This window comes from Molossus molossus, unplaced genomic scaffold (genome assembly GCF_014108415.1).
Source record: "Molossus molossus isolate mMolMol1 unplaced genomic scaffold, mMolMol1.p scaffold_m16_p_20, whole genome shotgun sequence".
Lineage (NCBI taxonomy): Eukaryota > Metazoa > Chordata > Mammalia > Chiroptera > Molossidae > Molossus > Molossus molossus.
The window spans coordinates 45,249,451-45,263,368 of NW_023425356.1; the positions used below are offsets into that span (position 1 = coordinate 45,249,451).

Below are 13,918 nucleotides of genomic sequence, written 5' to 3' on the forward strand. Positions count from 1 at the left end.
TCTATTCTTGTTTGACTTGGTCTTCAAGTGTTTTTAATAATGAGTCATTGCCTTAGAGTGGTTTTCATCAGGTGTGAGCAGGATGCACTCAAGTGTGCCCGTGAGGTCGTTCGAGGGGCTGGTAAACATCAGCTTGTAACCCCCTCAGCCACCTGCCCTCCGTTTCTCCCACCTGTTTTGGTTTAGTTCAGGTGAGTCTTGTTGCCGTCTTTAGGTAAGACACCTGTTGTATTCTTGTGCCCTTTGTATCACTGTGACGTTCTCCACACGAGGCTGCGGCCTGTGCTGAGGAAGTGTTCTCTCTCTGCAGAGGAAATCTGGAAAGTGTTTTAGAAGGTCATCAGACACAGGAGCTTGGAGTCAGGCTGCCTGGGGCGAACCCCCTCTCCTGACCAGCGCTTCATACTTTGCCTGGTAATTCACCTCTTGGAGCCCCGTTCCCTCATTTATTAAAGGGTGATGGGCGTGGGACCGATGTCAGTGTTCAAGATCACACAGGATGTGGCTCTCCAGTGCCTAGCACAGGGCACGGCACATGGTGAGTTCCAGGTGTTGTCTCTTAACCAGGGTTCGAGGAACTGGAACGGAGGGGAAGGCCCAGCCTTGCCTTGGAGTATGGTGTCAAAACTGACCTCAGTTTCCAAGAGTTTCTGTTGTTCTGTTACGTGAACACTGGATCGAGATGAACTGAGTTAATCCTACAGAAGCCCTGTGAGGTAAGTACAGTTGTGCTCCCTTGTACAGAAGTGGAACCAAAGTCAGACAGGGTCATAGCTTTCCTGTCGCTGCACATGGTAGCGGCTGAGCCGGGGCACCCAGCCCCAGAGAAGTGCTTGGAACCATGTCCCCTGTTCACCTTGGTTCCCCAGGCTGGGAGAGGGTTGGACCTGTGTTGGTGACATCAGACGTGCTGGCCAGTGCTGAACAGATGCTGACGGTCTGTGACTCTGGGAAGGTGCCTCTTAAAACGTGTCTTAGAGCTGGGTACGGAGTAGGATCAGGCGCCTGCCGCCTTCCCCCCAAGACACTCTGGCCTGACAGGAGGGCGCCGGTCCGTTGACGGGGCTCCCTCGCCGAGGCGGCTGTTTGAGTGAGCGCTGTGAAGTGTCCCATGGGGGACACAGAAGTGTGCACTTCACCTGGGCTCAGAGGGCTTTAAATCGGGACATTGGAGGCGATGACAGGTACAGCCTGTGTGTAATTCAGAATTGTGAGGGGAAGAAGCACGTGAGCACCTCCTGAGTGGCTGGAGCACAGTGCACGTGTGCATAAGGGGCCAGGAACACGGGAAGGACGTGTCCACACACGAGCAGTGTGCTGTGGGAGGGTCTTCAGTGTGAGGCAGAAAGGCCCAGCCCGTGACTGTCCTGTCCTGTCCGTCAGCTGGGGGAGTGCCCAGTGCCCACGTGCCCAGCCCCGCAGCCTCATCTGCATTTGGAGTTTTGCTGAGGGAACAGGATTACTAGGTCATTAAGAAAGGAGGCTGAAGGGTTTAGAAAAATAAAAACTTTAATATTTACATGTGGCACAGGGATGTCAGGCCCTAACTTTAAAAACATGTTTAATTCTTCTGTGTACCTTGTTTTCAGCCCGAGGCTCTTCCCGATCTGCTCACAGATACTAGCTGCACAGCTTCCCTCTGGGGATGACAACCTGAAAGCCAGCCCACCCGCCTGCCGGTAAGCAGAACTCCTGTCCCCTTCCCTGTCCCCTTCCCGTCACGGGGGCCCTGCAGCCTCAGGCCCCACACCCCAGTCCAGGCAAGAGCTGAGATGCCAAGCAGTCGGGGGATGTGTTTCTTTCCCGTGTGGCTTTCGAAGGCACCAAGTGATTTTAAATTGGCTCTGGCTTCTGAGTTAAGGCCTTCCTGGTAAACAGGGTGTGAGAGGGAGCGAGCGCGGCCGACCCCAGGTCCTGCTGGTGCGAGGCAGGCAGTGGCATCCTGCTCTCAAGGCAGGAAGTAGTTGATCCTCTGGGACACAGATTTGCACCCCTGAGAAGAGAAGAGTTGCTCCTCCTTGGGGACATACACCATCATCTTGGCGATCTCGTCCAGCGCCTCCTGCGTGTACGGGAGCCCCTGGCTCAGGAAAGCGTCGCGGGCGCACAGCCTCACGTGGCGGGACTCCAGCGGCAGGAAGGGGACGAAGGAGTCAATCAGCTTTTCTTTCACAAGGCGGCTGTGGCCAAAGCCACTGTCTGAAATGAAGACCAAAAGTTTCGTGGGGGTCTGAGCCCCCAGCCTGGGCAGGGTCTGCCGTCAGTGCCAGGCCTGGTGCGGGGGGGCACGGGAGTGGGGAGGGGCCGGCCGGCTGGTCGGGTCAGTGGCCGCAGGGAAAGCCGCCCTCCCTCTGACTGGAGGCCTTGCCCTAGGGCCACGGGCTTGCAGGCCACATGGCCTGCTGCTGTCTCCAGGCCTGGGGCAGTCTGCCCTTTTCAAAGCATTTTCAGAAAAGGAATGCAGCTATCTTGGCCCTTTTCTTGTGCTTCCCTGAAGTTGATGACAGGTCATTTGGTCCCTGTCCACCTCAAAAGCACATTCTAACCCTACGGCTTACTTTCTGTGGCTGGGAGTCAGTTACCTGTGGACGCCACAATCTCGGCCTGGAGGCGGGCCTCCAAGTGTTCCTTCGCGATTTCTTCCCGGGACCACCCGGCCTGGAGCAGGCCCAGGACCACCTCGTTGATGGCATTGCCTCCGAGGTTACTGAAAGAGACAAGAGCTTGTTAACAGATTTCTTTTCTTTTTATTTTTTTCTATATGTTTTTGAATTTTTTAGAGAGAGAAACATGGATCGGCTGCCTCCTGCACGCCCCACTGGGGATCAAGTCTGCAACCCAGGTATAAGCCCTGACCTCTCAGTTCCTGGGGTGACACTTGATCCACTGAGTCACACTGGCCAGCAACAGATGTCATGTTTAGGTTTCAAACCTGACACTGACAGAGTCTCCCCTCCCCCAGATCTTGTCACAACACAAGGTCTACGCAGAAAACATTGTCCTACTTGGCCACCCAGTCTCCCTTTGACACACGCTGAGACTGCTGGGTGCAGGGAGCCCAGCGCACATCTTTCCGTGGACTTCCACGTGGATGAGACCCGGGGCGGCCCAGGCCCAGGGAGAAGCCGTCAGAGGGGGATGGGGCAGGCAGATGTGCTCGAGGCTGCCTGGAGGGGCTGGCGTGCAGCCATGAAGGGTGGGCCGCGGCCGGTATGAGGCCTTTGTCTGGGGCATGTGGATTTTAGCTTATGGCCATGGAGAACAGGTTTCAGACTTGGAAGTGTAGGTGGTGGAGTGACCCGGTCGTTTTACTTCCTGAGAATATCGTTCTAGGTCACAGAGGTGGGACTGGAGAGGCAGGGGATGGTTGCAGAAAGCTAGTGAGGGAGCTTCGTAATAGTCCCCGTCTAGAGAGGGGAGGGAGAGAAGGGTTTAAGAATCAGTTTAGGCCCTGCCCTGGTGTCTCGGTTTGTTGGAGCGTCATCCCATACACCAAGAGGTCATGGGTTCAGTTCCCGGTTGAGGCACGTATGGGAACAACAGATGTTTCTCCTTCCCTCTCTCTAAAATACATACCTATCCTCAGATGAGGGTTTAAAAAACAAATCAGGTAGGTGTCACAGGTGACGGGCCGTGGCGGACGGCTGTGGGGGGAGGACTTCATCACAGAGCACGTGTTTGCCATGAGCTGCCCCTCACAAGTGGGGCACAGGTGGGTGGAGACGGAAGCTTGGACTTACTGTGCTGTGATTTCTCTAGGGGTTGTGACATCATTAGGCAACTAGGGCTTTGGGTCTGAAGCACAGGAGAGGACTGGGTTAGAGAGATGAGGGGCGAGAAGAAATCTTAGTGCCACCAACAGGGACACTGGGGGGGGGAGGCGGCGGGGCCTGGAATGGGCCGTGCTGCCTCCTCCCCGCCTCTCTGACGCTCTCAGGGACGTTACCCAAGTGTCTGATAGTTTGACTGCATCCTGTGTGCCAGGCTCCAGGGCACAGAGAAGCTGAGTGGCTCTGGGACTGCCCCGTCCAGCCAGTGACACTGCCAGCTGCCCCTCTCCCCCCAAGGCCGGCCAGGGAGGTCACTCTGCACAAGTACCAGCTGAGGTCAGACCTGCTCCTGGATTGCCCCATCCTTATGCCCCAGGTTTACACAGGCTGGAGGGCTGGCATCCAGGGCACGGCGGGGCCAGGAGCATGGACTCCAGTGCTTAGCACATAGCCGGTGGTCAGTAAATGTCTTTTTTTAAATTCCTCACCTGAAGATATTTTTCCATTTATCATTAGATAGAGTGGGAGGGGGGCAGAGCATGCGCCACATCGACCGGTTGCCTCCGGCACGACCTGGATGGGGAGGAACCGAAATCAAGGTCCGTGCCCTCAACCGGAATCGAACCCTTGACTCATTGGTCCACGGGTCGACACTCTAATCCTTGGTTCTCAACGTTCCTAATGCCATGACCCTTTAATACAGTTCCTCATGTTGTGGTGACTCCCAACCATAAAGTTACTTTTACCTACTTCATAACTGTAATTTTGCTACTGTTACGAATCGCCATCCGAAGTATGTGTTTTCCGATGGTCTTAGGCAACCCCTGTGAAAGGGTCATTCGACCCCCCAAGGGGTCACCACCCACAGGTTGAGAACTGCCGCTCTAACCACTGAGCAAAACCGGCCAGGGCAGTAAATGTTTCTTAAGTGAGCAGACATCTCTGTACCTTTGTCTCCACTTCCCTTGTTTTGCCCCACAGCCAACATCTCTCCTTTCATGTTACAGGTATTCTCTCCCCACCACCACGGAACCTGGGCCGTCTGTTCATCCCCTCGCCCTTGGGGACTGTCGGCGCCAGCCTTTGGCAGAGGTTACCTGTTGACCGGGAGGTCAGCGGGGCAGAAATCATCTCTGGAGACTGGCCCTCTCCCCAGGCTCGGGGATAGGATGATAAGTAATCTCGCTGCCCAGAGGCCTTCCCGGAGCGACTGCCACACCTGACCTGCTGTCTCTCCAGAACAGATAGAAACCTGACTCAGGCATTAATCTGTTTTCCTTATTTGGAAAGTCAGAGACTTGGACTGGACAGAGAAGATTTCCTCCCTCCTCGGGTTCCAGGGTCACGCAACATACAGGCATTTCTAGGGCGTTTCCACGCCCTGGGGTATGCAATCTTTCTCCTCTTTCCCTGACAACAGCCCAGAGAGAACAGCCACTAATGTCTGTCTCCATTTTACAGCCTCAGTGAGAAGAGGGCGTCGCTTTGCCCTCCGGAGCCTGTGGCCCTGTCCTGCCTGTGGCCACCCGGAGCCTCCACGCGGTGGAAAGGGGTGAAAGCAGTTTCCTGGCCCCGATGGAGACTGAGCTGGGCGCTCCAGCTCCCCTCACACTGCGCGCTTCAGCTGCCGCCGCACCGGGCAGGCCCGCAGACCCCAGCACCTTCCCCGCAGCAGGTTTAGGAAAGCTTTCAGGATGAAACTAGTGATTTTCTTTCAGACACCAGAATCCCTACCACTCGTTACAGAAATCAAGCCCAGAAACTTGTTAGAAAACCACAGCGTCACTGCTGAGAGCCCTCGGCACGGAGCTGGACTTGGTTCCCGACCTGGCCGCCGGCTCAGCCTTCAGGAGCGCAGCCTCGGGCGTCCTGGTCGGTCCCAGGGAGGGCAAGTCACACAGGCCCCTCCCCTAGCAAAGGAAGCTAGTCCTGCCGCTCAGTCCTTTCTTTGCCAGTAACTCCCACGCCCAGTCTAGTTTCTGCCTGAAAACACACTTCTATTTATCAGATGAGATGCTGCCTGGTTCAGGAATTGCTCAATAAAGTCAATGAGGTCATCAAATGTATTCAATTGGATTTTTGTTCTTTAACATATTCAAATACATTGTCTTTGCCACCCATCACTAAATAACTGAAAATCGTCAAGGTTTAAAGGGTGGGGATGGCACTGGCCCTGGGGTGGTGGGCCCTGCACCCCCTCCCCGACAGCCAGCTTGCACTCGCCATCCTGGGGTGCAAGGCCCCCAGGGTGGCTTCTCCCAGCCTGCCTCCTCCATTCGCGGCCCAAGTGGTGACCTCGGACAGTGCACAGAGTCTGGGTCACTGGGGCAAAGGGCAGAGCTACAGCAGGGTGTTGAGACTGAAATGTTTCAAAGGCAAACTTTGTCTCGAGCTAGAGCAGGGTCACCTGGTCACATTAGGGAACCCTGGCACCAGTGCTGAGGACTGGCCCAGGCCCATGTGGGGGAAGGGTCAGTGTCAGCCTCGGGGACGGGAGGAGAAGCTGCGCACTAAGGGCATTTCTGCAGAAGTGAAAGAATGCCGAGTGGGCTGGTCACCAGGCTCCCCTCCAGTCAGTGCGCAGCAGTTCAGAGGGCCCCCTGGACTCCCACTGCCTGGCAGGGCTGAGGATACGGTGACGCCTTCCTCGGCCGCCCTTGCCTTTGGGGCCTCCACCTAATTCACTGCAACCAGGAGCTGTGTGCCTCCAGGCCACCTCCGAAGGTGGCCGGTCACACAGACGCTCTCTGCTTCTCTCTCAAACCACCTTGGGACGTCCTCCCTGCCCCGTGCCCCCGAGCCGGAGCCCCTCGGCCTCCCTGCCCCGTGCCCCCGAGCCGGAGCCCCTCGGCCTCCCTGCCCCGTGCCCCCGAGCCGGAGCCCCTCGGCCTCCCTGCCCCGTGCCCCGGAGCCGGAGTCCCACGGCCTCCCTGCCCCGTGCCCCGGAGCCGGCCTCCCTGCCCCGTGCCCCTGGAGCCGGCCTCCCTGCCCCGTGCCCCTGGAGCCGGCCTCCCTGCCCCGTGCCCCTGGAGCCGGAGCCCCACGGCCTTCGCTTACAGACCGGGAAGGACTTGACTTCCCTGCACCAAAATCTCACAGTTTAAACCAGTGGCCTCTCATCTTGTGGGTCCACATGAAACAGGATCTGCCCCTCACAGCTCATCCTTCCCACTCGCCAATCCTGGAAGGAAAACCAGACCCTATTTCTCCATCCTCACAGAGTGTTCCCTAAGCTGGGGGAGGGGACAGCTGGTCTGCCTTCCACTCTCAGTGCAAGAAGCTGCTTGTGAAGCATTCAAGCTGGGCCAACAGGAAGTGAAACAAATCGGGAGGAAGAAGCTAAGAACCATGATTCCACTCACGTGGGATATAAACCTGAAACTCATGGGCACACACAGCAGTGTGGTGGTTGCCAGAGAGAAGGAGGTGAACGGGGCCTCGTGTGGTGACAGGTGACATGACTTTGGGTGGTGAGCACACAATGCAATATACAGATCTTCTAACACAGAAACCCACACCCGAAACCTATATGATCCTATTAACCAATGTCATCCCAACATACTTAATTTAAAAAGTTGGGGCAAGAGGGACCCAGACTTGACTTGAACAGACCTTGGGCAGCACATTCCCAGTTGGAGCCTCCATAAAATAAGAGGTCTGGACAAGTTGATCTCTAGGTCTGCTTAGTGCACAGCCAATCCCAGAGCCTGGCAGGAAGGGTCCTGCCTGGGGGGGTGCAAACCGGGAGCCATGGAACACTCTTCACTCAGCACATTATCCCCACTTTCCAGCCAGTGACTTCCTCTTGTGACTTGAGAATTTTAAAAAGACCTCCCCAGGTTGGGGAGAGAACGCACTAGGTTGGACTTAGTGGGAAACTACCTTCCACTGGGTCTACATTAAGAATTTTCCAGGGTAGTTTGCATTTGATTTTCAACTAATTTGCTGACTTGAAAACATAATGCCCTTCTAAGAGGGGACTCCCAGTGTGTGAGCTAGATTTCAAGCTGTATTACAAAGCTACAGTGATCAAAACAGTATGATAATTGGCATAAAAATAGGCACATAAATAAATGGAACAGAATAGAGAACCCAGAAGTAAAGCCATGCATATATGGTCAATTAATATATGACAAAGGAACCAAGAATAAACAATGGCGAAGAGACAATCTCTTCAATAAATAGTGCTGGGGAAACTGGGTAATCACATGCAAAAATAGGCAACTAGACCACTATCTTATACCATACACAAAAATGGGCTCGAAATGGATTAAATACTTGAACGTAAGATCTAAAACTCCAAGCAGAAAACATAGTAAGCGCCTTAATATTGGCCTTGGTGACGATTTTTTGGATCGGACACCAAAAGCAAATACAATGAGCAAAAGGAAATGGGACTATGTCCAAATGAAAAGCTTCTGTACAACAAAGGAAACCATCAATAGAAGGAAAAGGCAACCTACTGAAGGGGAGAAAATACTTGCAAGTCACATTATCTGATCAGGGGTTAGTATCCAAAATACACTGAGAACTCATAACTCAATAGCAAAAAGAACCAAGCAACCAGATTATAAAATGGGCAGGGGATCTGAATAGATATTTTCCCAAAGAGGACATACCAGTGGCCAATAGGTACATGAAAAGACACACAACATCACTAATCATCAGGGAAATGTATGATGAGACATCACCTCACACCTGCTACAGTGGCTACTACCAAAAAGATGAGGCAAATGCTGGTGAGGATGTGGGGAAGAGGGGACACTTGGGCACTTGGCAGGGTAGGGGTGTAAACTGGTGTGCTCACTCTGGAGAACAGTGTGGAGGGGCCTCAAAACATTAAAAGTAGAACCTCCATAGGATCCAGCAACTCCACTTCTGGGTATTTATCCTAAGAAAATGAAAACTAACTGGAAAAGATATGTGCACCCGTGTTAATTGCAGCATTATTTACAACAGCTGAGATATGGAAACAACCTGTTTCCATCGACAGACGAACTAATGAATAAGTCAAATGTGGCCTGTACACGATGGAATTGCTACTCTTCAGCCACAGAAAACCACCACCACCACCAAACTCTTGCCATTTGCCACAACATGGATGGGCCTTGAGGGCATCACACTAAGGGAAGTAGGTCAGGCCAAGAGAGACCAACAGTATATAGTGTCCCTTAAATGTTGAATCTAAAACAAACAAACCCAAGCTCATAGATACCAAGACCAGACTGGTGGCTGCCAGAGGTGAGGGGTGGGGGTGGGGAGGATGGGTGAGGAGGACCAGAGAGTACCAGTTTCCAGCTATAAAAATAAGCCCCAGGGATGTATCATACAGCATGGTGACTGCAGTTAATAATGCTACGGAATTGCAGATTGGAAAGCTGCTAAGAGATCTCACAAGTTCTCATCACAAGAAAAAAGTTTTGTAACTACATACGACGACAGATGTCAGACTTCCTGTGGTGGCCAGTTCATGACATGGGCAGACCTCCAGACCACCATAATGGAGTACATATCTCCATAAAGTGAGTTGTCATCTTTGGCTGGTGGAGAGTCCTGCCTTCAATTTGTGAAAGAGACACCAGCACGTGAAGCACAGTGCGCGGCAATCACAGGAGGGGCCGTGGGTACAGACGGCCCATCTGCTGCTCTAAGTCAGCCGTACCTCGATGAAAACAAAGCCACCACCTTACAGCCCTTCTTAGAGGGGACTCCAGGTGTGAGCAGTCCCTCGCTGGGGAGGCTATGTGCAGACAGGGGTCTGAGGGGAGCCCCATCCTGAGAACCACGGGGGAGGCCAGCTGCTGTTCCCCAGGCCGGTCCTCAGAGTGAGTCGTTGCCGGCGGGGCCACTGTGGCGAGGAGGAATCAGAGGGTTTCAGAAGTGCCCTGGGGACAGAATCAGGGCAGGAGCCAGAGACCTGAGGCCCCCCACCCTGCGACACCCCAAGGGGTTAGGCTTCCAGGTTCCATGGAGTCGCGTTGGCTTCCCTTGCGGGAGAGTCTGCAGCCCAAGAGAGCTCGGAAGCCCTCACCCCCAGCCACATCCCCCCCCCTCCGGCCACACACACACCCCCGGCCAGGCCTGGTGCAGGCAGCACCGGACAGAGGTCCTTCCTCCCCTGGCCCAGCCGTTTTCCTCAGGCCTTACCTGAGAAAAAGAAAGATGGTCCTCGAGGGCGCAGCCCTGTGGTCCTGCGGGGCCTGGCGTTCCAGGTGCGGCCCCAGGGCCTCCAGCAGGCCAGGGTGCAGCTTCTCGGCCTCATCGAAGATGAACAGGGCCTGGCGGCATTGCTCCTGCGTCGCCCTCACCTGGTCGGCCAGCTGCTCCTGCAGGACACAGAGCTGCTGGGGAGCCCTGGGAGGCGCAGCCAGCCAGGGGGCCCCGGGAGGCGCTACTTCCCAGGGGTCTGCAGTGGGTCCCGGGGGCTGGGTTCTGCCCTGGAACTCCAAACTCAAACCTGGGGGGGGGGGCAGCTGCCTCTAACTAGCTACCCATGTGAATCTCCTGCACCCCGAGGTTTGAAAGCCAACAGCATGGAGCCAGCCCAGGAGAGGGAGGGCCTGCCTGCCTTTGGGAACAGGCCCAGGCCCTGCTCCCTCCTCTCCGGGAAGAAGCCCCAGAACTAACAGCCAACTCACCCTCCCCGGGGTCACAGGTAGAGACAGGCTCAAGTGCCCAGAGGTGGCCACAGTGCCACCTTGAACTTCTAGGAGCAGAGCACCCACTGTGCTAACTCGGGGAGAACTGTATGCGACGAGCCAACTCTGAACGGGGGCTCTCCATCACAGCAAGATAGCTCTCGGCTGAACACAGGCTGCTTTGTGGGGTTCACCAGATCGGGCAGGTGTTTTAGCAGAGCCCACACCCACTGCCTCCAGCCTTTCCGGATTCTGACGACAGTCCCGAGTGTGTGTGACAAGACCTATGTGCTTTGAGAGAGTGTACGTGTCACTTTTCATGACGGGGAATCTGAGACCCAGTTTTGCGACAGTCAGAACCAGCTGGTTCTTTCCACAGCTCACCCTACCCTGCCCTCTAAGGCCACCTTGAAACTGCAGGTGACTCAGCACATCTCCGCCCTGAGGCGCGCGCCCAATCTCCCAGGTTGTCGCACTCTGAACGCTGGAGCCAGAGCCAGACAGGCGCCGTCTGCCAGGCCACCGCCGCGGGCTTGGGGTCATTGTCCAGCCTACTTTTATGGAAGAAATCCAAAGCGGCAGAGCAGCCAAGTCCCCCACATGTAAGCGATCTGGAGAAAATCACGTAGGATGTGACAGGCCTCTTCAGAAACACTGGACATGCAGCTTTCTGTCCCCTATAATTACAGTGACGCCAAACAGCCCGGGGAAAGGCTTGCAAGAAGAATGCCAGCTATGCTAACTGCCGTGAGAGGGGAGATCATGAGGGAGGTTTTCCTTCCCCCACTCTGTACTTTCTGCGACATCTCCCCTGCTTCTGTAGCAGGACTGCCACACGGCCCTCTGTTCAGCTGTGTGTGGCCAGGCAGAGCTCGGGACCAGTGCTGTCTGGGACATGTCTTTCCTTCACACGTGCAGGGCCCCGACTGTGCGCAGTGATGTCTCTGAGGGTTACAGGTTCTGACGAAATGGCCCGCGGCCCCCACACCCCACACCCCGGCTTCTGCAGGGCCCAGCGCCCAGCGCAGAGGGCTGCCCCTGGGCTGTCCCAGCCCCGTTCCAGCCCAGCACTGCCAGGCCTCACCTTGTACAGGTCCACGTACTTGGGGTGAGGAAAGTGGAACAGGGTGATGAACACCTTGACACAGTCGCTCTTCAGCCCGTCGCGGTACAGGTTCTCTGCCAGCAGCCTGGCCACAAAGTTCTTGCCTGTGCCGGACCAGCCGTGGAAGGACAGAGCCAGGGCCTTGTTGGGCTGGGGCAGCTCTAAGTAGCCCCTCACTGTGGTCAGGACCAGCTCCCGGGCCAGGTGCTGGCCATGCAGTCGCACGCTCAGGTCTGACCGCAGGCCTGGAGTGGGGAAGAGAAGGCGACAGTGAGGGGCACACAGGTGCGGTCCCCACCAGGCTCAGCAACAGTCGAGCGAGCACAGTGGAGAGTGAGCACCTCCAAACACCGCTGAGGCCGCCTCACTTTGGCCTCAGAACGAGCCGGTGGGCAGGCCTGGCAGCAGAAGGGATCCAAGGGCTATTTTCTGAAGAATCTGAGAAATCACTATTGAACTTAGGGAGAGAACGGAGTCACCCTTTCTGAAGGTCCCGAAGACCCGCCAGCATGGTTGGCAGAGTCTGGTCTGGAGGAGGAACCTGGTCCCCCATGCCCATGAGGTTGTTCCCATGTGGAAGTTTCAGGACTCCCTAAATATTTCATCGAAATACCCTGGTTTTATTCATTTTAATCCAATCAGCAAACACCTGTCGAGGACAGCTAGTGTGTGCCCTCCTCTGCCAGGTCTTCCTTGCTGGCAGCCATGAGGCTGCAGGTTTGGAGACAGGGGCTCCTGGGAGCCATGGCGGGACAGGAGGGTGTGCCGGCTATGGGCAGGATGATGACAAGTCCCTTGCACCCTCGCCATTTCCCCCACACTGCTCCCCTTCCCACAGATCCCTAGCCCCTCAGGGGCACACAAGGGCCAACCTGTGAAGTTGTTGGAGACCCTGCAGTCCCCGTGGTCACTGCACTCCTGGAACCTGCAGAACCACGTGGTCAGGATATCCAGATACTGGCGGCCCAGCAGGGGAAGGCTCCAGGCTGCAAACCGAGGAGTGAGATCGTGAGATAGTGAGATAGGATCGGAGCCTGGGGCCAGGAGGAAGCTGGTCTCCCTGCTCCCCCGCTCTCCCTGCCCCTGGCGGCTCTTCCAGTTCCTCCGGTCCTCTGCCCTCCCCGGAGCCACTCCTCACTGCCCTTTCCTGGGCCTCCCTCGAGCTCTGCCAAGGAGCGGGCACGGGTGGACACCCCTGGCTTCACGGAGCGATGGCTCTGCTGTCGATGCAGCCCTCGCAGAGGCTCAGTTCACCCCGCAGCCGCCCAGAGCCCAGACCAGCCGCGGGAAGTCGCCGAGGCCGCGGGGGCTGGGGGCTCTCATCCTTCCTGCTGGCTCTGGGTTCCAAACCTGACCACAACCAAACCCAAAGGCCTCTAAATTCTGTGTCAAATGCCAATTTTAGTATACCCAGAATTGGCAAAAACGAAACAAAAGCCACTTGCTGGAAGTTAGAAATCTTTTGATTTAAAGAAAGGCCTTCTGAGCCCCAGGACAGGGTGAGCAGCCCGGAACCAGTACTGGATCTAGAATTATCACCAGAAACCACAAGAAGCCCCAGAGAGCCTCTGGTCCATGACAGTGACCTGCCCACCCCGCCACACAATGTCAGTGCCACAGCGGAACCAGAACTCGGGCCCGGGCCTCCCAGCCCAGGCGCCGCCTCCTTAAGCAACACAAGAGGAGGAAAAGGGACTTGGGCTTGTCCAACCGGGACTCGAAGCCAGCAAGGTGTGAGCTGTCCGGAGTCGGAGCCGCAGAGGGGAGCCCGGCCCATGCGGCGCCGCCAGCGATCGGGGTGGGGGCTGGGCGGCGCACCTCCAGGGTGGTCCTGAGATCAGCCCGGGACAGGGCCGTGCACGTCCCGCCCCAGGTCTTACCCAGGGGCCCGGCGGGGGCCTCCTCGTCCAGCGAGCAGGTCTCGGGCCACACCCGGCAGCGGAAGAGCGCCCAGTACCGCAGGAAGAGGGCGCCGGCCGTCCGCAGCGGCTCCCGCAGGTCCTGGAAGGGCGGCCAGGCCCGCCCCGAGCCCGGCCCCTCGGCCGCCCCCCGGGGCCCCTCGGCCGCCTCCCCGGGCCCGGCCGGGTCGCCGCGCCCCAGCGCGCCCGCGAGCGGCAGCAGCAGGACCCAGAGGCAGAGGGGGCGCCGCGCGCGCATGTCCGGCCTCCGCGATGCCGCGTCGGGGACTGGGCGGGGGACAGGCGGCGCCCGCTTACTTCCGCGCCCGTCCGGCCGGGATTGGCGTTGCCACGGGAACCACAGCCCCACGTGACGCGGGGCTAGGAGGTGCCCGGAACCGAAACCCAGGCCGGCCCGGAGGGCATCCCGAGGCCGGTGCAGACGCCGCCCAGGGGACGGGCAGGCCACCCTGCAGTCTCCATTCTGGGCTGATCGTGGGTGCGGAG

The 13,918-nt window shown here is 56.9% G+C and overlaps 1 protein-coding gene across 1 annotated transcript; it reads right to left on the reverse strand.

Moving 5' to 3' along the window:
* Positions 1 to 1,391: 1,391 nt before the first annotated feature.
* Positions 1,392 to 13,670, reverse strand: TOR3A (torsin family 3 member A). The gene is made up of 6 exons (XM_036271998.1): positions 13,394 to 13,670; positions 12,386 to 12,499; positions 11,493 to 11,758; positions 9,918 to 10,096; positions 2,583 to 2,707; positions 1,392 to 2,199 (listed from the first exon to the last, which is right to left on the reverse strand). The coding sequence occupies exons 1-6, from the start codon at positions 13,668 to 13,670 to the stop codon at positions 1,949 to 1,951; spliced, it is 1,212 nt and encodes a 403-aa protein (XP_036127891.1). The 3' UTR covers positions 1,392 to 1,948.
* Positions 13,671 to 13,918: the final 248 nt, after the last annotated feature.

Excerpts from the sequence above, each read along its gene's own strand:
- TOR3A (XM_036271998.1), bottom strand. The coding sequence starts at position 13,670 with ATGCGCGCGCGGCGCCCCCTCTGCCTCTGGGTCCTGCTGCTGCCGCTC. Across the intron at positions 2,708-9,917 it reads ACCATCTTTCTTTTTCTCAG|TAACCTCGGAGGCAATGCCA; the intron begins GTAAGGCCTGAG and ends TGTCTCTTTCAG. Across the intron at positions 2,200-2,582 it reads CGAGATTGTGGCGTCCACAG|ACAGTGGCTTTGGCCACAGC; the intron begins GTAACTGACTCC and ends TCTTCATTTCAG.